This window comes from Sturnus vulgaris, chromosome 21 (genome assembly GCF_052056855.1).
Source record: "Sturnus vulgaris isolate bStuVul1 chromosome 21, bStuVul1.hap1, whole genome shotgun sequence".
NCBI lineage: Eukaryota > Metazoa > Chordata > Aves > Passeriformes > Sturnidae > Sturnus > Sturnus vulgaris.
Genome location: NC_142263.1, coordinates 831,984 through 856,223, shown reverse-complemented (window position 1 = coordinate 856,223; position 24,240 = coordinate 831,984). Strand labels below are relative to the sequence as shown.

Sequence of the window (24,240 nt, the reverse complement as noted above, 5' to 3'; positions counted from 1 at the left end):
AGGCTGTACCTTCGTGCTGCATCAAAATTGCTCTTCACAAAGTCATTGAACGGCCGCATGTGCTCCTCTTTTGTGAACAGCACGTGGTTGGCAATGCTCTGAAGGATCTAAAGGGAAAAACCACGGCAAAGACACACAAAGGGTTAATGTATTAACTGTTACAATAATTGACACAAATATTTCTGCCACTGAAGTTGAACTGGCAGAAACAGTTTCTTTTCACTTGCTGTCTTGAGGTTTCACAACAAAAGACCAGTAAGTCAAATAATTTTAAATACATTCACTTTCAAAGTCTTTTCGTTGTGATACTTACTTAAATACTAAAAACTAGTTCACTTGTCTATGAACTTCAAACGAGGAAAACAAATCGTCTTTCAAACCACCAGTAAGTTATTAAGTATTTCTCCTGGAACTTAAGACAGGTAAGTAAAAGCAGTAGTGCACCCCTGTCTAAAGAAAAATATAATTTCTCAACATTTACAATGGATAATATACTCAGGCCACAGAATTTGTATGCCATCATCAAGCCTCTTAAATTTTTTTTTTCTATAAGAAGCATGACCAAATGAGATTAAAGACAGGAAAGATCCCTCCTTTAGCAGTGGGATGAATTGGTAAATGCTGGATGCTGCTACCCTCACTGTGCTCACAGGAACATCAGCATCTGTATCCAAAGGAGAAGTTCAAGTGAAGGGCTGGAATTCTGCTCTTATCCACCCTTTTGGCAAAGTGTCCCCATCCTCATCCTGCTGAGAGCTCCAACAACCGCAGGGTGCAGGAACAGCACAGACCCTGCACCTTCAATCACCGTGGTGGCTGCTACCATGAACTCCCCAGCGGGCAGCGCTGAGCAGGCAGAACACAGAGCACACGAAGCACACGAAGCACAGGCAGGTGCGGGGCCGAGGGCTCACCTTGGACATGAGCTTGAGGCCGCGCTCGATGCGGGGCGGGGGTTTCTTGTCCAGGATGCCCGCCTCGTACGGCGACACGATGGCGGGGTTGATGAAGCGCAGGAACATGGCGCTGCCCACGGCCCCGATGCTGTTCTGGGGGAAGCGCTGGCTCACCACCTGGGCACGACAGGTACACACAACACACCTGCGTCAGGCAAAGCCAGGGGCTCACTAAAGCCTTGCATGGCGAGCCAAGCCTAAGCAATCCTGGCACACGGCTCGTGCCCAGCACGCTGGAGCGGGCCTGCCTTGCATCCCAGAGAAGCAGGACAAAGGGGACACGAGTGGGGCTCTCACACAGCAGCTGGCTGTCCCTCTGCTGCTGCACAGCTCCCCGGGCGGGGACACGGCTCCCAGAGCTCCTGGGCCTGTGTCACAGGTGTCACAGGTGCCACAGCCCCGATCAGGTGTGCCCAGCACAGAACTCCTTCCACTGCTGGGTGTGACCCGTGTGTCTGTAAGTGCACGGCTGAGCACGCTAACAATAACAGAACAGCGCTGCTGAACGGCCTCACGAGTCACCAGCCATTTGTGAGGAGCAGCTCTTTGCAGAAATTCCCTTCAGAACCATCACCTGCCCACAGCAGGACAGAAGGAGCCACAGCTCAGTGGCCACTGCACTCCTCTGCCTACACAAACACTGTGTAAAACCACTGAGCAGATTTAAAACATTGTCCTTGGCCATCCAGGAAAAAATAATTCTGAAGATGTTGTAAGAAAAAAGAAATCTCTTTTCCTTTAGGAAATCAACTATGCATTACTAAGAAGAGAGTGTTCTTTCAATATCTTTCATTTAACTTCGAAAAGTTAAAGACAAAGCTCCCTGACAAAAATAAAGTTCTTAGATAAGCAAGATGTGGTTCTATAAAACATCAGTATCTGTATGTGTATATTGTAATGAGTAACAATGGTTAATCAAAATGAGTCAGATTATTTTCACACAATAAAATTAGCAAACTTGATATAATCCCGTATAGTTTAAAAAAAACCCAACAACCTCCAAAAAAATCCCAGTTTAGTAAAATATTTCAAAACATAACTAATGCAATCTCAAATCATGCTGCTTAAACCAGAGAACCCCATTAGTACAAAATACACCAAGAATCACTTTGGTTCAGTAGCAACTCGTCAGTTACCTTGTGATGCAATTATTGATATTTTCTTGTAAAATACTGGTTTGCCCACAGCTTTTGCATTTTAAACATGACTACTATTCTGCTCAGTTACAGCAAAACTAAGAGAGTATTTAAGACAAGTCTAAATTTCCATTCTGGTTGGTTCATATTTTATATTTTGAAGTCACTGCCAGAGAAAAGAGTAACTTTTAGTCACTGAACGAACTTTTAAAGACAACACTCTTAAGCAGCCCACGGATCTAAACCCTAACACAGCAAGTTACTTAAAATGGAAAACCTGCTTTTCTCAGGAAATAATACAAGTGCTGAAGTTGGGGTCTTCATACTTAATCACAAAGCAAACAGAAGAAAATGTGTCAGAAACAAGTGCCACGAGCCTCTCTCCAGTACCCCACAAATATTAATTGTTCTTTGCCCAGGATGCAAGCTCAGGTTATCTGCCAGAGTGTTAAAGCAGCTCAACAGACCCAGATTTTTCTCAAAACCAAAGAAAACATTTTTCTTCCACAATTTTAAAATTTGAAGATGGTGGCAAGGCTAGAAGAGTCAGAATATTAAATACTAAGCAGTAATGTTAAAAATGTCTCATTTACTCAAATAGGCACACAGAGAATATTTTAAATCTAACTTAATTCCAGTGTTAATTGAAATGAAAGCTATTTTGTGCCAGAATTAGTAGAATGATTTTACAGTGAGGTCAAATAGACTGAAGTGAAGATATTTTGAACAAACAGCAAAAGACTTCTGTTGTGCTTTGAAAGAAATGGCTAATAAAAAGGTCTCCAAACTTACTGATTTTTTGTTTTCCTTTTTTTCTTTTACGGTAGCTTTATTCAGTAGAGAGTGGCAAGTTGCCTACAGAACAGAGATGAGCACAAACAAGTCACAGCACCAACTACATACAGCAACAAAAAACCAATGTTGACTTGTACATAAATTACACAGTAAAATGTAACGAACATAACCAACAGAAAATGAAATATATAAACTAAAGACTGATGATGGAGTTTTTATTCCAGTTTTATTACATCTTATTTACAAAGCACTAAATACAAAACAAGCAAATGTTGAATTTCAATCATTTCTACTATTTCTGGCTAGATTAAAAGTCAAACCACATCAATGTGCTCATGATACACAATCTTGGGCCTTAAATGGTGTATTCAGCTTTCAAATGTATTTTACCATTCCCAAATAATTTTAACAAATTATTATTATTATTTTACAAATAGTAGTGTTATACCTTTGAAACACGTATTGCTTTTTAAATTAAATTTAGAGTTTTAAATCTTCCCAATGTTTCTCTGTGTGTCCTTCAATTTGGTTAGACCTGTGAACCAGCACTGTGAGAGGTAACTCTGCCATAAAACACTCTCTGGACAAAGGAAGAAAAAAGCTACAGTCTATGTTAACTTTAATTAGAGATTTCCAAATCAAGAGATCTGACTCGGTTGTGCTTATTTCTGCATTTCACTGAGATGCAAAGGGACCCAACCAAGGAGAGTCCAGTGCTGTCCTGCTTGCAGCAGGACCTGAGCACAGCCCCGAGCCCTGCATGCCCACTGCTGGCAGCTGGGACAGGGCAGGGAAGCCCAGGGAAGCCTCCAGCAGCCCCAGGGCTGGGCCCCAGGCAGCCTGCAGCACTCGGCCACCTCCACAGGGCCACACTGGCACAGAGCTCCACACGGCCAGGATGGAACAGGATGAACACTAACAGCCCAAGGCAAAGCAGCCACTCAAACTCCCTGCTAAGCCAGCTGAACTGAAACCTGTGCAGGACCTGTCAGCATTTAACCAGTGGCACCTCTGCCAACTTTCCCTGGGCAACTTCCACGAGTGGCTTCTGGAGCAGGTGTGCACACACTCTGCTCACTGGGGTACTGCAGCCATAGGAAAATTCCCACCTTGTTTTCCCAGGAAAAGCCCATGTGTGTTTGTGGGGATTTCATGGAGCCAGCACAGATCCTCTGTAGGAGTTCTTGTGAGCATGCTTGTTCTCACATCACACTCCTGAACATACATTACCTGTAAGGAGCCAGGTGAATCTGTCCCAGCAGCCAGTTATTGATGTTTCCAAAGGAAAACACTCACTGGGCTCTGCTCCCAAAACAGAAACACCAGCCAGCAAAGACACCAATATCCAGCTAAAGACACGGTTCTGTGAGGTTGCCACAGTGATTAAAATTAGCTACTAATCATTTACAGAACACATCTGGTGAGCATTCTTTGCACACAGTAACTTTAAAACTCTAAGCATGAAAAAATCACCACTAAATTCAGTCTCACACTAGTGCTTGGGATGAAAAAGGGAAGTTATTTTATAAAAATCACCTATTAGGTTCCTATGATAAAAATGGATTATAGTCCCCAAATCAGATCTTGGTTGTACTTTCTTTCACATAAAGGCCAGACTCTTCAAAACTCTGGAATTTTAAGTACAGAATGACTAACACTATTTGTGATGAACAAACACTTGTACAGAAATCTAGTTGTTACTACAAACAGTTAAAGTAGTAAATACTAAAGCTAAATATCAATTAATACCACTTGTATATCTGCCAGTAAATCATCTCTTTTGGGAACAAATTACCCTTATTACCACACACAGTAAAGGCAAGAATAAAGCCAACAGACTTGGAAAGCCTTCCATAGGAGAATTTCTGGGAATGCCTGCTGGTGAGCACATTTCAGAAATTCCATTTCATGCAGGAATTACCAATGGTTTGCACAGAAATAATTGCTACCATTGTAGCACTGAAATGGCAATAATCTGACACATCCTGGTAACAGCATATAAACCTAGTTCTGGGATGAGGTGTGAGAGAATGCAACATCCAACAACAGAGGAACAACCAAGGCTGTGTGTGGTATTTTCAGTAACACTCAAATACTCTTCTAGCTGATGTCTGTGACACTGTGGCCATGAAGGAGACCAATCTGCCCACTTCATTTCCTGGTTACAAACCCCAAACACATCAAAAAAACCCCAAAGTCACCAACCCAAACACAGCCACTGTCAGGCAGACAAACCGATGCCTTCAGGGGCTTTTCCAGAGCTGTCAGGCAGGAACAAGGCTCAGCACTGCACACCTGGCTCAGTGCAGGGCTCACAGCAACACCCCAGACCTCAACAGCCCCAAGACACATTCCCTGCTCTCACTCCCAAGCTCTGGGGATTGCAGCAGTTGCCCTGATCACCCCAGCACCCCCTGTGCAAATGTCACTGGACAGCATTTTTGTTACTCATCATTAGTTGACACAGGTCAGAAAACCCATGTGCTTGGCTTTGCTCTAGACCTGAATACAGACTATGGCTGAATGGCAGCAGCAGCTCTTCCAGAGCACCTCACTGACACCACAAATCCCACATTCCACCAGGCACAGCATTCCTGTGGCTGTGCCCCAACTGGACTGGACACTGAATTCCCAATGAGCCCTGAGTGAGCTCCTACTCTGATCTTCAGCAGCAGCTGAATCCATCAGAAACACAAGGAGATCCAGCAGGACACTGGGCCCAGCAGCCAGGGACAGAGCAGAGCAGTTGTGGATGGAGGTCAGGGAACCTGGGTACCTTCAGTCACCTCCTGATTGCCAACACAAGCCTTAAAACACCACTGAGCCCCTACCTTCAGACTGGTGTTACTTAACAAACATCTGAGAAGAGTCTTTAGAGATGCCCCCTGTGTGTAACACCAAGCTCCAAACTGCTGGGATTTCACAAACCAACCCCAAAGCTCAGGGGCAGGCAGGCACTGCAGGCATACCTGGTACAAACAATGGCACACACTGCGCAGCTGGGGTGGGAACTCCGAGGAGGAATTAATGATTGCCTGAAAAAACTTGTCTGTCATTTGCAAGAGACTCCGCTGGTTCTCTTCAAGGCTTTCTGTGGGCTCCAGCCTGAAACAGACCCACACATGTATGACCAGCAATCAAACACCACACAAGCTGCACTTAGATCCTTGGTGAGATCCTCATTTCCTCTTTTTCTTATGGAAATTCTTGTGATCTTTTACACAAAAGTTTCCATAACTATTTTAAAGCACATAAGGTACAAATAAAAGGTCATGTAAAACTCAGAAATGAACAGACAGCTGTAGGTGGGGTTCTCTCAGACCATTTCATACAAACACATGCATACACAGTTCCAACTGATAACTGCATTATCAGTTCATGATGGCTTCTCTGAAAGGAATTTTGAGGTAGACAGATAGTTGATGGTTAAAGGATTAATTAAAAGGCCTATCTTTGAGTAAGCTACTTAAGAGATGAATACTTATAATTTTTCTAGGAGTTAGAATTCATTTAAAGTGATAGAGTAAGAGGGCTGCAGAGACAATTAATTGTGTCTGGAAAAGTGAGAGGTACAACAGCATGAAAGCATGAGAAAAATATCTGCAATAAGGAAAAAGGAATCCTATTACACACAGTAAGTGGGAATCATGTTTACAGATAAACACATTTGCTGCTCGCCCTGAATCTCAAACCTTGTTGGATCCACCTCAAAGCTGACGTGCTGCCACTCGGGGGATGTGATCACAGTCCGCAGCAAAGGCTCCAAGAGCTTCTGCAGGTATGTAGCACCATAGACCTGTGTGCAGGGGAAACAAGGACACAGCAGGGCTGCAGAATTCTGGGAGCTTCCAACAGCCTCAAAACACTTGATTTGTTTTGGAATAAGCTAAATTCCCGTAAAACTCGGGTTTGCATATTATAATCTCATTTCTGGAACACAACCAAGATCAATTTCTACAGGTATTTTAATTAATTTCCAATCAGAGAAAAACAACCCTGCTAACCAGCAGACATTCTTTCTTAGAGCCCTGACTCCACACTTCACCTCTGTTTGTACACAACTTTTTAAAATGAAATGGGAGCACAAACCTCAGAATTTACCAGGAAGAGACTTCCAGTTGGCAGTGGCCCAGAATCACTCATATAATTGAACTAGTCAGAAAGGCAAAAGCTTAGTGCCAGGGGAATACCTACTTTTTAAGGGCCTGAGCATAAGTTTTCTACAAGATTTAGTTCATTAAATGTTAAAACACAAAAAGAAAACTCCTTGAACTTGACAGATGTGAGAGCTGAGACTAACTCAAACTGAGACCCAAAGACAACACTTTATGGATTTTATCTAATCCCATTACTCAAATGCTTAATCCCACAGACTGGCGGCTTTGTATTTTTATGTTACTAAACTTTTCCTGCTGTTGAAGAGATCTGTAGCCGAGAAAAAAAGAGAAAACGTACCTTAAAACAGAAAGTCATTATTTTACTGGCTAAGCTGTTTCCTCTGAAGAGTGTCTGCATGGAGTCTGCCAACTCGACCTCCTTGGAGAACATGTTCCAGAGGAGCTGGTAGAGCAGGTGCCGGGAATCAAAGAGTGTGACCAGGACACGAGCCAGCTCATCCTGACAGGGAGGAGGAAGGGTTAATCTGAGTCACAGGGAGCCAAGGCAAGTATGAAACCCCAGTATCACGACAAAACCATCAAGTAGTTGGCAATAAAGCTTTATGTCTGCTATGGGCTCTAGCAGGTAAATATCGAATTACACAAACTCGATCTCTGCAAACGTTTCCTATGCTACTGCTTGTCTAAAAATCTGCCTCTAATCTAAAAATCTGATATCCAGTCTTACAAATCTGTAATGGTTATCCAGACAGACAAGCAGTTACTCTGCTGTATAACAGAGCCTAACTCATCTTGCTAAAATCTAGAGGAGCAAATACAATTTTGTGCATGTCTCCATCACAGCACACACCACCTGTAATAAATAACCAGCCCAGATGCATTTATTTTAATAACTGAATATAAAATCACTCCTAGACATTAATTAAAATGCAGTTTATCATCAAGATCTGAACTTAGATTTGGTATATTTTTAAAGAACATACTAAGAAAGGGTAGCTATTGCCAGTGGTAGCTCTATTCTCTCTGTACCACACTGTTGTTGCCCTTTTTATTTCAAGTCTTATTATTTCAACGAAATGTAGAAAATACAACGCTTGAATCAACTTACCCACTGAGAACAAGGCACCACATTGGCCAAAGCCATAGCAATAGGAAGCTCCCCCTGATCACCCATCATTGTCACCAACTCCACCAGTCTCTCGAAGCGATCTGCCAGCACCGTTTCTGCCAAGGTGTCAAACTCTGTCCCCTGCTGCAGGATTTTGGTGAGCACCTCCATGAACGTGGCTCTGGTCTGGAGGTCTTTGTGATAGCCCAGGCCTGGTGGAGAGAAGGCAGCAGCGCTAAGGAGGATGTAAAAGCAGGGGTGGGGTGATGCACAGGGCAGGGGGGGTTACCTATGGAGTGCATGAGGCCGCTGTCCACGTTGGCGTTGAGCAGGTTGGACATGGCCAGCACGGTGCAGTGGCGCAGCGACGCCAGCCTGCGCGACATGCCGCGCTTGCGGCCGCCCGCCGCAGCCCCGTCCTCCTCGGCCTCACTGCAGTCGTTCAGCAGGTTCATGAACAGAGTGAAGTACCTGGGGACAGCCCTCGTGGTCACACGTGCCCTGCCACGGCGTCAGTCACACAGCAACCCCCCCAAAACCTCATCCACAGCAGCAATCACAGCCAACCCACCAAAACCTCTCCCCCGCCCTGAGGAGCCTCCTCCCAGCACAGCCCAAACCTCAGCTGTGCTCCAAGAACCTCCCTTTGTCCCCAACACTGCTGTGCCTCTACCAACAGATGTCTTCAAAGAGAGTTTAAGTCTCATGGATAAAAAGAAATAAAATACAGTATCAAATGGAACTAGTCTCTGCCATGACTGAAACACACAGCAGCATTAAGCAGAAACAAAGCCAAATTTTCTAGTTATTTTCTACATGAAAATGTTTCCATAAATCTACAAGGCAGAGATTTGGAAAAGGGCCACAGAAGAGGTAATTCCTGTTAGGAAAATAAAATTATTTCTGCTGGAAGAAAAGCACAGTTTGTAATAAAGGTCATATAGGGTTTCTCTTTAGAGTGATTGCATAGAGAAATAGTTAAAAGTCACCATTTACTTGAGAAATAATTGAGATTTTGCTTCCATCAACTCAACACCATCACCTTCTTCAGGCTGGAGTGGAAGCCCAGCAAGAAGAGACACCACTGCTTCCATACTCGCCTGGTCCAAATCTCTGAAAAATAAAATTTAACAAACAAAATATAAGCCACTTCTGCTTATAGCTCTACCTGCAGATGAAAAATAACATTTTTAATAATAAAAGAGTATTCTACTGAAGTTCTGTCCATCATGAAACATCTCTTATATTTTGTGGTAGAGGTTCTAAATCAGAGAAAAGTATTAAAAGGAACCAAGTCGTTTAAGACTAAACATTAAATATAATTCTGCTGCTCACCAAAGTTTCAGTTTCAATTTTTGTTTTTTCCTCAATATTAATATTGTTATAGCAAGCCCAACATGCCAGCTCATCCATGGATATCAAATGCCAGCTGGAATGCTGATACAGGTGAAGAGTGCCCCTTACCTTGTCAAGCATTTCACATCCTCATCTGTTGCTTGATTAGATGTTCCCATTACCCAGTCTGTTAAATATTCCACCATTTTGTTCCTGTTACACATAAATAGATTCTTTTAGCTTTGTTGGGGATTTTTACCAGTCTGTATCACACTTAAATTATTACATGTGTTCAGTATCACCACAAACTAAGTAATATTTAAATGCAGTACCAGGCTCATCATCATTCTGAAGACAAAGACAAGGGAACTATGCCTGTACCAGCAGTACTGGTGTGGCAGGGGTTGGGTTTCTTTTTAACCACATAACCAAAGAAAATTACACTTGCACACAGTACTGTAAGTTAGGTAATGCCATCCTTACCTAAATTTCATTTCCTGACAAAATGAAAGGTCATCTCTCCTTTCCATCATTACTTCTACTAACTGACAGAGCTTTGTTTTTATTTGAATGGCATGTACCAGATTTCCAAGCACACGCACATACCTGAAGGTAAAAGCAAAAAGATTAATGAAATCTTTCATGCTACTTCACTTCTTCCCCCCTCAAGAAAGCTCCTGCATCAGTAGCAAATTTCTTCTGGCCAAAGAAGTTTTCTGTCAGTGTACAGCTGAGCAGAAATCAGCCCTTCAAATGGTTTTTAACCACTAACATCAATGTAGAGAAAAGTAACCAGGAATGCCTATGGGAATGGTCAGTTCTTGAAAAAACAGAAGTCACTCTTCAGCAATGCAATTTATGCTACACAACTTCCACAGTTACTGAATTTGTCAGAACCATAAAGAGGATCAAAAAATCAGCTGCTGCTTTTCCATGGACACAAGCAGAGAAGATATAAACTAGAAGGCTCCACCTCACTTCTTGAACACAATGCCTGGGTACACGAAGGTCAAGAGGGCTCCTTACCTCACCAGATTCAGCATCATTGTCTCAATGCTTGCTTGTCCGAGGTGCTCTGAGCTCCCTTCTGTGTGATTGTCAAGCAAATTCTTCATTATAGCAATGGTTTGCTCTACAAATTGTGTGTTGGTGTCAGTTAACAAAACCTACAGGACGAAAACTTCTGGTTAATTTTTTACACATAAAACCGAATAAAGGGTATTTGCCAAATATACTGCAACACTTCAAAAAATCTCATGGACAAGCATTTTTCTAGTTACCATCAAGCCAAAAGAATTCCAATACATGTCAAGATTCAGTAAGTGAACACTGCCAGCCATAAGGATTCCCCAAACAAACTCACAGATTCCACACTCAAGAGTTCACTATTCAAGAATGTTAAATACAGCCTGGAATCACAACCACAATAATCACTAACATGTGCTGTGATGATCACTCTGCTCACAGAGGCTGTGCAGAGAACACAAACAGGGATCCATTCCAGGACTGACACAGATGTGAGAAATATGACACAGATGTGAATCACCGTTTTACCTGTCCTTGAGAGTCAAAGAACTTGCTGATGGTATTCTTCAGCTTGTTGAAGAGCATTGGGTAAAGCGCTGGGCTGAGCTCCAGCCCCACCAGGTCTTTGATGTTGGTCCTGATCTGCAGCCCCACCTTCTCGTGGTTGCACACCATGAGGGTGAGCAGGCGGTCGATGAATTTGCTGACCGGGGTCTCCACGCTGCCCTCGGTGGAGACCATGGAGATCATGGAGCCCTTGCGCTCGTTGAGGGGGCCCATGGGGGGGCTGTAGGTGGCCAGGCCTGCGCTGCTGCGGTGCTGCAGGCACACCCCCCCCAGGGCACACAGGAATCCTGTCATGTTGATCCACTCCTGCAGAGACTCCGTGTCCGACAGGTCGATGGAGCCGCCGCCGCTGACGTGCGACATGCGCCGCTTCACGATGGTCTTGTGCAGGCTCTCGGTCACCTGGGGGACAAGGGGTGTTTGCCACAGTAAACCTCCAATTCCTTAACATGAATAAGCTTCAAGACTTCTCTTGAATTTCTAAACGTTGAACCAATGGAAAAATTCATAGTCACCTGCCCATCTTCCATTTTGGTCTTTGGATAGTTAAGGATTAGTTTTGTAGCTTGTTCCCATTTCGCATGTGTATCCTCCCAGGCCTGAAAGAAGATTAAGAAGATATACCAAGATTTAACTTCAAAACTACTTGCAGACAATATTTCTGTGTTTGTTTTTCTAATATGCACACACAGGACATGCAGTGAGAAGTTAGCTCACCTCTGTGTTGCCTGCAGTGGGGTGCTCAATGCGCCTCAGTAATGCCATCACTCTCTTCTGAAGAGCTGCTCTCCCTGCAAAGGGCACAGAACATTGAACCAAGTTTTTGAAATCCACCTACATTAAACTTGTGATCTTTGAAAGCAATTATTGAATTAAGAGGAACATATCCCCCTTAAAATCTTTAGAAAGACAGCTTGTTGTTACACAATTGTAAAATCCTCTTGAGCTCAGTCACCCAAACTCCTTACACTTTCTAGCAGTTTTAATAATTAAGACATTCCAGGAAAAGCCAGAGCAGCATGAAACCAAGAACCTCAACCTGTTTAAAGAACTCAAATACAAGTAACAGTCTTCCTGTCCAGGTCCAAAGTTACTTCACCTGACTCATGACTCTTACCTGTTGACATCATGTTGCTCACAGACGCAAACTCCATGAAAGTGTTGTAGTTTGGCAAAAAATTATGCACTGAGACCTCATCGACTCCACATCTGATGTCGGCCTCCTCACAGAGGTGTCGGAAGCAGGACATGGCCACCAGGACTGCCTCGATATCTGGGCTCCACAGGAACATGTACAGGGCCACTTCCAGCTTGGTCTGGGCTTGGCGGCAGATCGGGGTCCCACTGCACCCTGCTGTGCTCTCCTGGGAACACACGGGGCCCACGTGGGAACATGGCTTGGGAAAATTCAGCCCTGGCCAAACCGTGTTTGAAACTGCTTTTGTTCTAGTAGGAACAAGCCATTCTAAAAAGGATCAGAGCTCTTATATGCTGTCATGATGCTGTTTGCAATCCTAATCAAAAAATATTTGCCGACATTTTAACTGAAAAAATGTGACTTTGTAAAGTCTGAAGCATCATTGTTAACCAGCACATTAAATATATACATTACTTAGGATACATGTCTTTTCTTCCTCAGAAGTAACTAATTTTATTGCCAAAAATTACTCTAAAAGTAATTTAATTTCTACTTGTCCGCGGATTTTTTTATCAAGTGTTAAAATTACCTATCCACATGTATTACTTACCATGGAAGAATTCCCCTTCCCTTTCCTCAGGGTAGCCCCTGGTGCACAGCGCATCATTTCATCATGGTCAAGAGAAATTTGACTAGTTCCACTTCCAGAGACATCATAAAGGAAGAGGAAGTGGCAGGAACTCCTATCTGATTGCTGTAAAGAGAGGGGAGGAAAAGAATATATCAACTGATACTTCATAAGAGTAAAAGGCAGAGATTTGAGGGAAGTTCATTTTCTAGGTAAGTACAGCAACCTGCGCAGCTAAAGGAAAAAAAAAACAAACCTCAAACCTAACTTTGGTTACCAATTCTAACCAAAGTGCCTCACAAAGCAGAGAGGAAATCAGAGAACAGAACATGTAGGAGTAGCTATTCAATCTCTTCCAATCAAAAACAACCTGGTAAATAAAGGAAGTGACACAATAGAGAGCATGATCCTAACAGGGAGATGGTGATGTTCACTTACTTTGTTTTTCAGCAGGAATTTATTCCTACAGATGAGAATCTCTCGCAGCCACTTGAGGATTTCTGTACTGCTGAGCATCTGATGACTTGTGAGCTTCTTGCAGATATAAAAAAGCATTTGTGAACTGCAGCAAAATGAAATTCAGCATCAGCCTTCTGATGGAGCACCAACACTTCTGAAGGTATTACACTACATTTCACATAGAAATAGGCACTCAGCATGAACACCCTGTGCAAACCCTACCCTGGGCTTCCAGCAGTAAACAGAGAGGTGAGAGTGTGCATGGACAGGCCAAGCTCCCCTGGGACCCTTCCCAGCGCCCACGGCCTGGAGCAGCTCCAGCTCTGCCCAGGACAGAGACAGCACAGACAGGGCAGCACGAGTTACCTACACTGCTGTGGAAGGAACACATCTAGGGATGTTCCTTCTTCACATCCCGACAGGCCTCACCACTCTCTGTTAAAACTGCCAAAGGGTCCAAATTAGTGTCACGTGTGATGGGTTTTCCCCCCGCCCAAAGAGACCATGAACTCCCTGCTGCTGCAAAGCCTTCCCAAAATACTCACAGCTATTTCAAAACAGCTATTTCTCTCATTTGCATCAGTTAATTTACATACCTGATCTCCCAGAACGTTTCTATAGGAGCATCAGGATTCCACAAGTCAATGCTGTCCAACCGGTGCAGAACCAGCAAGGCCTGAAGCCAAAGAGAGTTTCACTTAAAGACAGAACTTTACAGAGTACCTGAGCACAGGCAGAGAAATAGGCACAGTCACATATTCATTACACTGCTTTAAAAACATCAAAAGATATAGAAAGCATTTACCATCGAAGAGCAAGAGTTCATTGTTAGTCTGTGTCAACAGCATTTCATTTTAGTCTTTACTTCCCACTCATGCTGCAGAGCCAGAGGTTTTCCCTGGTATTTCTGCCCAAAGCCATGCTGGGCACAGACAGACACACAGACACAGTTTGTGAAGGAGAGGCTGTGGCAGCAGCAGTGTCCCTCACCTCCATGGCCTCCTGGGCGATGTCAGGCATGCTGGACTGTGGCACCAGCTGCACCAGCCCCGTGATCAGCTCAGCAGTGCTGCCCTGCGAGTCAGGGCCCTGCTTCCTGGGGTTCTGCATGGAAAAACAACATAATCTGAGCTCCAGAACCTCCCCTGCTTCCTGGGGTTCTGCATGGAAACACAACATAATCTGAGCTCCAGAACCTCCCCTGCTTCCTGGGGTTCTGTATGGAAACACAACAATCTGAGCTCCAGAACCTCCCCTGCTTCCTGGGGTTCTGGATGGAAACACAGAACTGCAGAACCCTGCCCTGTCTGACCACACTGTTGACAGCTACTGCAGCCTTCCTGCTGCTGAACAAGGGGATTTCAGGATCTTTCAGAGAATCTGTCGTTTTATTTTTAATCCATAGCACGCCTTGCATATCATGTCTCTGACAGAACTGAAATATTTTTATATTAAACCATCACAGGCCTGAGAAAATGGAAGATCTAAGACAGTACTCATTGAAATGATGACTAATTTCCAACCCCCTTATTTTAGTTTTCTTCTATTCCCCTCTCCTTCTCCCATTTTCCCCCTTCAGAGTCACAGAATTTCATGCTCCCTCTCATTGTGTTGCTCTTATTCTGTAGTCTCTTACAGTTTCTTTTTCCTTTAAAACCACAGGAGCATCATAACCAGAGAAAAATATGAGTAGGAAGTGTCCTAGATGGCCAGATGCCCATTAATTTTTATTCATTTAGTGGCTTCAAATGTAAATTCCACTATGACTGAACAGTATGACAGTAGGATTTACTTACACACAGCAAAAGCTTTGGATCTGCATGGATCAGTTTCACCAAGGACAACAGCAAGAACTTGTAGCTTCTGGTTTCCAAATCAGTAGGTTTTTCTTTAAACTTAAGGCTTGTCATTTTCTCCTTAAATGTAAGGCTCTGATGGAAGAAAAAAAAAAAAAAATCACAGTCCTTGTCAGGAAGATAGTCAAACACGACAGTTATAATTAAATATCTTATGAAATGTATTGCTTTTATCATCTATAATAAAAAAAGTTTAGAAGTATACAAAACTCAAGTATAGACACATAGCCTTCTAGTTCAAAATCCCCTCTCTCACAGGCAATCACTATTATATCTTTAAAGTTCCCTTAAAAATTATTTCAGTAAGCTGCATGTGGACTTAAGAAAATTTTTGCAAAAGAATAAAAATAAAAAAAAAAACCAACAAAACAACTGTGGTGAAAGAAAAGTGGAAAGGAAAAGGAAAGGATCAAAAAGAATTACTGGGTATTTCTCTGGTCTGAGACAGAAATAAAAATAAATCTTTCCAACTCGTTCTGAGTAAATGAGAGGGAATTTTTTATAAAGACAAATTAATGTCTTTCTTTTCTGCTACAGCCCCAGGCCAGATGTTTGCATGTTCACCTCAACAACCTCTGGAAAATGAACCTTTCAGTTCTAAAAGGTACATAGGGCATTGCTTAAATATAAAAAAATTCCGCCTCCAGCTAAAAAAAACAGTGAACTACTTGTAAGTTTTGAACAAAAGTAGAAAGCCTAGATTGAAATCACCTTCAAGGTAACTGATGAGCTATGACACTGTAAGATTTAATTCCACAAGAAATTAGGACCTCATTTTATTTCAATAATTAGTTATTGTGCAAACATGTGGAATAAAATCTACCAAAGAGTATCTGATCAAGAGACTGAGAGCACAGTGGTAGAGGCAGCTAGCTGTGCCAAGCCTTAGCTTGCCCCAGTTGAGGGTTTCTGGGAGAGGCACGTGGTGACAGGAGATGTGTTCCTGTGGAGTCACTGATGCCTCCACACGGTCCAGACCCCAGAGTGTGAGACAGGCAGGCCAGGCTCTGTGCCAGGCACCGGGGGACACACAGCACCAGACACAAGGACACACGTGAGGAGCTGGGCACCAGTGAGCTCAGGCTGGAAATCAGGAACCCGCTGTAAAGCAGAGAGGGGGGACTGGGGAAGGGCATCGTGCTGGGCACAGAACCACCAGGGACAGCCTGGGGGAAGGAGCTGCAGGGGCACTGCCAGGGCTCCCTGCAGCCCTGCCCGGGGGCTCTGCAGTAACTAAGCACAGAAAAGTCAGCAAGGAGGGGCTTTTCTGCGGTAGTTACAGGTCATACTTACAGCAGCAGAGGCCCAGGGCCATGCAAAGCAGGGGCTGGCGGGCGTCTGACCACGAGGGCAACAGCAGCCAGGCACAGGGAAAGGGAGAAGCAGAAGACAAAGCACCACCAGTCAGAGCAGGGGTATTGTCAGGGCAACAGATGAATACACACAGGTGAGAAGCAAGTTCAACATGGAGTAGCTTTCAACCAAAAGCATTGTGCTCATTTGCTCTCCTCTGAGAAGCCCAGCAGGAGTATGTTTATGTTTCATTTTAGGCTTTCTAAAGCAACCCACCCAGGCCACTTGCCACAGCAGAAGTCCTCCCAGAATGTTCAGAGGAGAATGCAGCAACACAGCTGTGTGTGGACTTACTGGAAGAATTTGGATGAACTACAATTCTGAATTTACTCAAGACTTTCTCCAAGACAGCCAAGAATATTGACTTTATTTCATAATGACTGAAAAATCTTTTACTTTGTTGCTGTCACCAAGACCAAACAGTCAACTTGCTCAATATAAAGCAAGACAAATGAACATGCCAATCATGGTAAAAGTATCAGATTTCAGTGATTATCTTCATATACAGAATGCTTTGGTTTCTCACATTAAGCAAAGATGGACATGTTAGCTGGTTATTCACAGAGCCAGAAGCTTAAAATGGACAGTTAGCCACAGAGGACAATTACAGGACAAACACTTGTATGTCACCAGTTTAAAAGCAGCAGGAAAACCGAGAGACAAGGACTTAGGAACAGCCAATCCCCCAGCACTGCAGGGCTGCAGAGCCCCTGTGGCTCCCTGCTCTCTGTGCAGCACCAGGCTCTTCCACCCTCTGGTGACCAGTGCAAAGGGCATTGACAGGACAGGCCTGGCACAGGGGAGGGCAGAGGCGCCCCCAGGATTAGGGCAGGGCTGGCACAGGGGAAGGTGGCAGTGCCCCCAGGATTAGGGCAGGGCTGGCACAGGGGAAGGTGGCAGTGTCCCCAGGCTTACCGGGGTCATGCGGATGGCAGGGTGTGCCCCGCAGCCCTGCATGGCTCGGTGCAGGGTGTCACTGAACATGCTGCGCAGCTCCACGGCGTGGCAGTACACGGCATCGATCCGCGGCCACCAGTCCAGCGCCGACTGCAAGGCAAGGACAGCGCTGAGCCCAGGCTGAGGGGACCCAACCCTCACCCCGAGTGTGTACACACTGTCACCGGTGCTGGCCCCAAGTCACAGCTCTGTGGCCACTGAAGCTGAGTGTAACCAACCCTCACCCCAAATGCCCACACACTCTCACCAGTACGTTCACTCTGACACTGAGCTGCAGCTCGTGGTACCCAGCCCTCAGCCAAGAGCCCTGCACACCATTACCAGTATGCCCATCATCATTCTGCATGCCCATTATCCAACTCTTAACATTTAAACAGGCTGCAACTGAAGCACCGATTCTGACCCAGCTGCTCACTACACTCAGCCTCCTCAACAGGCACCAACCCGGAGATGTTCTGCACTCACAAGATTTGGTCTGCTATCCAAATGGCATTTACTAAGCAGATATTGATCTGAACAGAAGCCCCAGACACTGGGCTGATGAAATACTGCCAGGACTTACATTTGTGATGATTCGGTGGAGTGAATTTACCAGCACATAATGAAATGTTGATGGGGAATTCTGTGCCAAGCAGATCTACAATAAAAATACATAAAAGCCACTTAGGAATATCTTTGTCTTTGCCATCTTTCTTATCACCCTGAAAAACATTCTGGAGCCTTTTTATTAAATTGACAAAGCTGTCAAATCTGAACAAGAGAAGCCTAATCAGCTGTGAAAAGATTTATCAAAACATGCAGGGATTTATTACTAAGGGATATTTATACAGTTGAACTCATTTATGAGCTTCAGGCTGCTGTTAGCACAGCTTTTATAACTGACAGGCCATCAATAGAATGACTTACCACAAGCAGTGCTCTTACCTTGAAGTGCTGGTTATTGTGAGGATTTATGCGGAAGCAGGAAACCAAGCAGTCAATCATCAGGTCTACATCTGCATTCTGATTGCCTCTTGAAAAAGGTTTGCTTGGGTTAAACAGCAAGTTCTATATCATTCAGAAAAACATAAATATAGAAATCAGATACCATGATTATCCTTGGCTACTTTTAATACAAAACTTTCCACTGAAAAACATTGGTATTCAATTAAGAAGAAATTCAAAGTTCACTTCATTACTTCAAATTTCTTCACTGCAATTAAGAAACAAACATTCTTACCTTAAGATCTACTACCATGGACTGCACTAGCAGGAAAATGACAGAATTATCTTCCCAGTTGATGTATGTAGATGCTTTGCACAGTTTAACACAAGCAATAGCAGCACTTTCAGTCAGCTGCCTGCTCCCACCATGCCCTGCCAGGGCCTTCCTGAGATTGTCCAGGAACAGTTTCTGCAGAATGCAAACCAGGGAAGAGTTATAACCAGCAAAACCAAGCATACTCTAAAAACCAGAGCCACAATTCAGCTACTTCTCTCACCTTGTTCATTTTAGTTTCCTCTACCACATCCTTTGCTATATCTTGGATTATCTCTGGACACAGGACCAGGAGGATGATCTGCAGTGGCCACACTGCTGCTTTACGTTTTGTGCTTTCAGCAAAGCCATCCACTAAATCAAACAACTTCTCAGCACAATCTGCAGAAAACATAAGCCCAAGTTCAATACCAGTTTTAACTAGGAAGAGGGAAAGAACAGGTATAAAAGAGCAGAGGGATAGTTCCACCTACACAGAAGGAAAGTTCTGGTTTGCACATTACTGACATGCTACTGGGGATCAAATGGTCTCAACCCAGTTAAAGACATGGTTTACCTGAAAATATAAATTCTCCTCTCTTTTTCACTAGAGACAAGTAAAGGTGATGTTCTCTAAGTTTTTACCCTGTATCAAGATGAAAAATATACATTTAAAGAGTCTCCATCTTTTGGGGTTTATTTCTTTGTGTTGTGAAGCACAAAATGAATCTCTCTTAAGAGGGGAGTCAGGAAAGAAAAGAGACAGGAACATACCCTTGCCTGCCCTGACAAAGGCTGACAGAAGTTTGTTATTTGCAGGCTGCACGAGGAGCAAAGAGGGCACAAAATGCAAGTGAATGCATTTGGGGATGTGTGAGGAACCAACCTTGAACACTGTCATGTGCTATGCCTTACCAGCCATGTCAGTCTGGGGGGTTTGGTACAGCTTTGTGAATTCATCTGGATAGTTTTCCACCCAGTTCCAAAATGCCTGCAGATAATGGGAAACACTTTAACGTTCCAGAGCTTCAAGATTTTTACTGAATTACACATTTAAACAAAGAGGTTTTATTCTTAATTCTAATCACTCAAAATTTCTTGAAAAACACATTTCCATCAAAGGGAGGCAGCAATTTTTATTTTATAATAAATTACTGAATTGCAACTATTCCCAAACTAGAAGAAAGCTTGCAAATAAGCAATGAAACAGAAGTATTGAATATTTACCTTCTCAAGACTGTTGATAACAGCTAACTGAGCTACTTTCTTAAGGGCTTTAAACTTGAATACAGTCTCTGTAAAGATAAAACATTTCTGCATTTAGAACAGAAACTTGTTCTAAAATCAACACAGGTTACACAAGATATTTGAAGCACAAAGTAATTTTAAATCAAAGTTTTAATAGTACTTAACTATTTTTAAATAATTCAGTAAACACATGACAGTTTAGAGTAAAACAGAGCAATAAACCCCAGATAGATCAATTGCACTGTGTCATCTCTGACTAGCCAGATTCAAACAGAAATATTTAAGATCATACCTTGTAAGAGTCGCTTGAGTTTTGAACAATCCACACTGATGTACTGTAAAAGTTCAATATCATGAACATCAGCATTATCTTCTGAACAAACAGTCAGTTCCTGCAATCTAAAAATACACAAAGTAAATAAACTTTCCCAACACATCCTCTCAGACAGGTATGAACACACCTGTGAGACATTTCAATAGCACGGGGATGTTCCATCATCTCAGATAAAAATTTCCAGATTTTAGAAATAAAAGATCTTGCACGATTGAGACTTAATATTACAGTCTTGTGCCATCCTCATACTGAAAATGGAGCTAAAAAACCAGTGGTGAGTCTTACAAGATGCCACCACCTTCTGTGGGTTGACTGTACCCAAGATTTGCCTAAATCCTCCTGTTATCCACCCTCCTGTGCAGTAACCTTGTCTCCTTTTCAATTAAAGTCATGCACTCCTGACACCTTTAGGCTCCTGCTCCTTCCCAGCAGGTGCTGGCCCAGGTAAGATCTCAGAGTACAGCAGGGACTGATGGCACTGGGTATCACTGCAGGCAGCTACAACCATTGTTGGTGCATGTTTCTGTGGCCTGAGCACACAGGATGAAGTTCAATCACACCACTTGAAACACAAGAACATCTTTTCACACTGGTGTCTCAGAGAATTTACTCAGCATTTCCCAGACACCAAGGCCCTGATCACTCCAGCATCTGTTCCCACAAACTCGGGACTGCCACGGCTCCTTCCAAGGCTCCAGATGTGTTTCAGACATGGAATGTGATTTCCAGTGCTAGACACAAAAGCACTTCTTCATGTCTTCAGAGCCAGGGAAACTTAACAGCCCTCACTGGGAATGGGAAGGTCCCCACTGCTGTGCTTTTCATGCCAAAAATCCCCCAGCTGCTGTGCAAGGCCCAGAAATATGCCTAAACAGGAAACCCAGGTCAGGGATCAGCAGTGCTGAGTGGCAGCACGCTGACCCCTGTGGAGACCAGCAACAATCAGTCAAACATTTAACTGTTGCTGTACAAGGCATGTGAGGGAAAGCAGCTCAGGGGAAAAGCACTCTGCTCCAGCTGCAAGGGATGCTCAGGGGGCTCTGGGGTAGGGGAACAAACCCTGCCACAGCCATACAAATAAACACAGATTCAGCAACTAGATTCAAAGATTCTCAAAAAAATTTCACCTGAAAAATGCTTCCAATAAAAAGAGCAAAAGAAATTGTTTCCATTTCCATAAGCAACAAAACACAATCAACCTACAGAGTAAAACCACATCCCCCATGCTAGCTGCCAAGTCTATGTTCTTGAAATAGAAGTTATTAACAACTTTGAAAATACTGTAACAACTTGGAAAATACTTTAAATTTTTTAGACTGATTTCTAAAACACAAGCATTTTCCAAAGAAATATATAAATATATGAGGAAAATATAAATCTTTGTTTCAATTGAATTGGCTCACTCACTGCTATGTGATCGTGTAAGGCTGCCCAAGCTCCACTTCTAATAAATCAAGAATGATGTCAACTGTAACACTGTGTGACAAGAACTAAGCTACTTCAAGCACCTTTCAAACAACATCAAAGTATTTCAGTAATAAAAAGCTTAGCACACCACTCTAGTGGATTGACAAATGCTGAAGCATCAGAAGGATCTGGAACAGAGCAAAAAGAGCAAAGAATGGATGGAAATTTGGGGCCTGTCTCCCTTCTTACTTAGAAAAGCAGAAAATCCAGTTATTTTTACAGTAAATGTGCTGTGAAACTCAAGTCAGTCAGAAGACAAATGGGTCTTTTCCAACAACTAACAAACAGCCCAGCTGTTTGTCCCCTTCAGGCATAACAGAGATTTAACATAAAAGCTTCCTAGCAGGAAAACAACCATGGGGCTCCAGCAGAGCTGTGGACAATCACCAATTTTCATTCTATTTTTAAGTAAATGGATACAACCATTAGATTCAGCATCTTTTTTTTTTCTCCCCCCCAGGACACCTTGCACCCACAAGAACTTATTCTACTTTTTTCACTGCATTAATTCCATTCACTATTTTCACTGACGCTTTCGAATGCAGATTAAAAAAGCAATAAATGCAGCCAGCAGTAACCCAGGATGGGGTTGAACCGGGTTCATTTCATAACCTGAAACCCAAGTCAAACTGTGGAAGGTTGAGGATATTCCACTCGAGAACTACTCCGTTAGAGAGCAGGTAAAGCATTGGCTCTTCTCTGCAGTGCAGTCCCTCCCAGCAGTGCAGTGCTGTCCCTCCCAGCAGTGCAGCAGCAGTGCAGTGCAGTCCCTCTCAGCAGTGCAGTGCAGTGCAGTCCCCTCTCAGCAGTGCAGCAGCAGTGCAGTGCAGTCCCTCCCAGCAGTGCAGTGCTGTCCCTCCCAGCAGTGCAGCAGCAGTGCAGTGCAGTCCCTCCCAGCAGTGCAGTGCAGTCCCTCCCAGCAGTGCAGTGCAGTCCCTCCCAGCAGTGCAGTGCAGTAGCAGTGCAGTGCAGTCCCTCCCAGCAGTGCAGTGCAGTAGCAGTGCAGTGCTGTCCCTCCCAGCAGTGCAGCAGCAGTGCAGTGCAGTCCCTCCCAGCAGTGCAGCAGCAGTGCAGTGCTGTCCCTCCCAGCAGTGCAGTGCAGTAGCAGTGCAGTGCTGTCCCTCCCAGCAGTGCAGCAGCAGTGCAGTGCAGTCCCTCCCAGCAGTGCAGTGCAGCAGCAGCGCAGTACCTGGTGGAGATGCGGCTGAAGACGGCGTTGAAGTTGTTGCAGCTCAGTGAGAACAGCACCCCCGAGGCGCAGCTGCGCAGCTCGGCCGCGTGCTGGTTGCCCTCGCGGTAGGTGTGGATGAAGTGGCAGATCTCGGGCAGCAGCTGCTTCACCAGCATGGTCTCGTCCAGACGCATCGTGTCCTTGGGTTGCTGCAAGCCAACACCAAGTGTTCAGAACCAAACCCTCGACTCTGCCGGGCAGGCAGAGCCTGCAGCACCGGGCCCAGCAGGGCCTGCACGCAGCTCTGGCTCCGTCCCTGCTGCAGCCAGAGCACCCCACGCTCCAGCATCCAGCACCACACCAAAGCAGCTCCTGGAGCAGCACACGCTTTGTTCTGCTGCTCTGTGCCCAGGATCAGCACAGCCCTGGCTACCTCGGCTTCCACCAGGGGCCAAAGGGCAAAGCTCACCCTCACTTCCATCGGGTAGAGGCTTGGGGACCATATTTTGACAGCAAGTCAAATATATTCTATATTTCTATATAAATACATTATATAGTTTTTATATTTTATATTTTTTAATGAACCAAAAAGAAGTGCTTCTCCCTTGCTCTTGCCAGGAATTGCTCTATATGAGTCAAGAATGGTTTAATTTCCCTGCAAAAGAAAAATCTAATTTTTGCCGGTTTGCACAGTGTGAGGCATAAGGAAACTATTTACAAAAGAATTCAAAGTGAAACTTTGCTCTACTAAGAGCAAGTTTTAACAGAAGGGTCAGCACTAAAGCTTTCTAAAATTCTACCAATGAATTTTCCATAGGGAATTGGGAAGTTTCAGAGACTCCCACTTAGTTGATCTGAGTCCTGTTGCCATGAGAACTTGATGAAACATTGAGCAAGAAATCCATCTGAAGATACCACAGAACACAACACGCTTTGTACCGAGCTTTGGCTCACTCTCATTTAACATATTCTGCCTCAAACTGCTCTCATTTGAAGTGACAGAGCAAGAAACATTCAGCACAATTTTAGGCTATTTAAATATGATGATCTATCAGGAAAACCACTGTTTCAAACCTTATGCATAGAGGGAATATTTAAAAATAAGTAAATTCCGAAGTTTAAATTCTGAGGTTTTGACTCTATGCACCAAAGACAAAAAGTGCCAAAAAGAGGTGTTTTCCTCAGCTGTAAAAGCTGGAAATCGAATACAGCTTAAAATAAAATCTCGTTTTTGTTGAAAGAATAAACCTCTGCCGACGTTGCTCTCAGTGAGGTTTGGCTTTGCAGCTGCAGCTCAGCACAGGGAGCTGTACAAGCACTGTCCTCCAAAGGGAGCAGCACTCTGCCTGAG

General features: G+C 43.9%; 1 protein-coding gene across 2 annotated transcripts in view; it reads right to left on the bottom strand.

Moving 5' to 3' along the window:
- The window catches only part of NF1 (neurofibromin 1), a 71,338-nt gene that overhangs the window by 38,326 nt on the left and 8,772 nt on the right, over positions 1 to 24,240 (bottom strand). Inside the window, exons 4-33 of one of the 2 annotated variants that reach the window (XM_014881132.2) lie at positions 22,908 to 23,098; positions 20,210 to 20,316; positions 19,897 to 19,964; positions 19,585 to 19,660; positions 18,914 to 19,071; positions 18,652 to 18,825; positions 18,357 to 18,479; positions 17,995 to 18,069; positions 17,391 to 17,522; positions 15,063 to 15,197; positions 14,257 to 14,370; positions 13,863 to 13,942; positions 13,246 to 13,369; positions 12,790 to 12,933; positions 12,159 to 12,405; positions 11,759 to 11,832; positions 11,557 to 11,640; positions 11,003 to 11,443; positions 10,475 to 10,614; positions 9,932 to 10,054; positions 9,578 to 9,661; positions 9,110 to 9,226; positions 8,403 to 8,584; positions 8,114 to 8,325; positions 7,343 to 7,504; positions 6,580 to 6,683; positions 5,857 to 5,992; positions 2,885 to 2,947; positions 915 to 1,073; positions 10 to 107 (exon numbers count right to left, since the gene is read on the bottom strand). In XM_014881132.2, coding sequence (XP_014736618.2) covers positions 10 to 107; positions 915 to 1,073; positions 2,885 to 2,947; positions 5,857 to 5,992; positions 6,580 to 6,683; positions 7,343 to 7,504; positions 8,114 to 8,325; positions 8,403 to 8,584; positions 9,110 to 9,226; positions 9,578 to 9,661; positions 9,932 to 10,054; positions 10,475 to 10,614; positions 11,003 to 11,443; positions 11,557 to 11,640; positions 11,759 to 11,832; positions 12,159 to 12,405; positions 12,790 to 12,933; positions 13,246 to 13,369; positions 13,863 to 13,942; positions 14,257 to 14,370; positions 15,063 to 15,197; positions 17,391 to 17,522; positions 17,995 to 18,069; positions 18,357 to 18,479; positions 18,652 to 18,825; positions 18,914 to 19,071; positions 19,585 to 19,660; positions 19,897 to 19,964; positions 20,210 to 20,316; positions 22,908 to 23,098 — 4,127 coding nt within the window. The remainder of the gene's footprint in view (positions 1 to 9; positions 108 to 914; positions 1,074 to 2,884; positions 2,948 to 5,856; positions 5,993 to 6,579; positions 6,684 to 7,342; positions 7,505 to 8,113; positions 8,326 to 8,402; positions 8,585 to 9,109; positions 9,227 to 9,577; positions 9,662 to 9,931; positions 10,055 to 10,474; positions 10,615 to 11,002; positions 11,444 to 11,556; positions 11,641 to 11,758; positions 11,833 to 12,158; positions 12,406 to 12,789; positions 12,934 to 13,245; positions 13,370 to 13,862; positions 13,943 to 14,256; positions 14,371 to 15,062; positions 15,198 to 17,390; positions 17,523 to 17,994; positions 18,070 to 18,356; positions 18,480 to 18,651; positions 18,826 to 18,913; positions 19,072 to 19,584; positions 19,661 to 19,896; positions 19,965 to 20,209; positions 20,317 to 22,907; positions 23,099 to 24,240) is intronic. The other variant, XM_014881133.2, reaches the window with a different exon arrangement.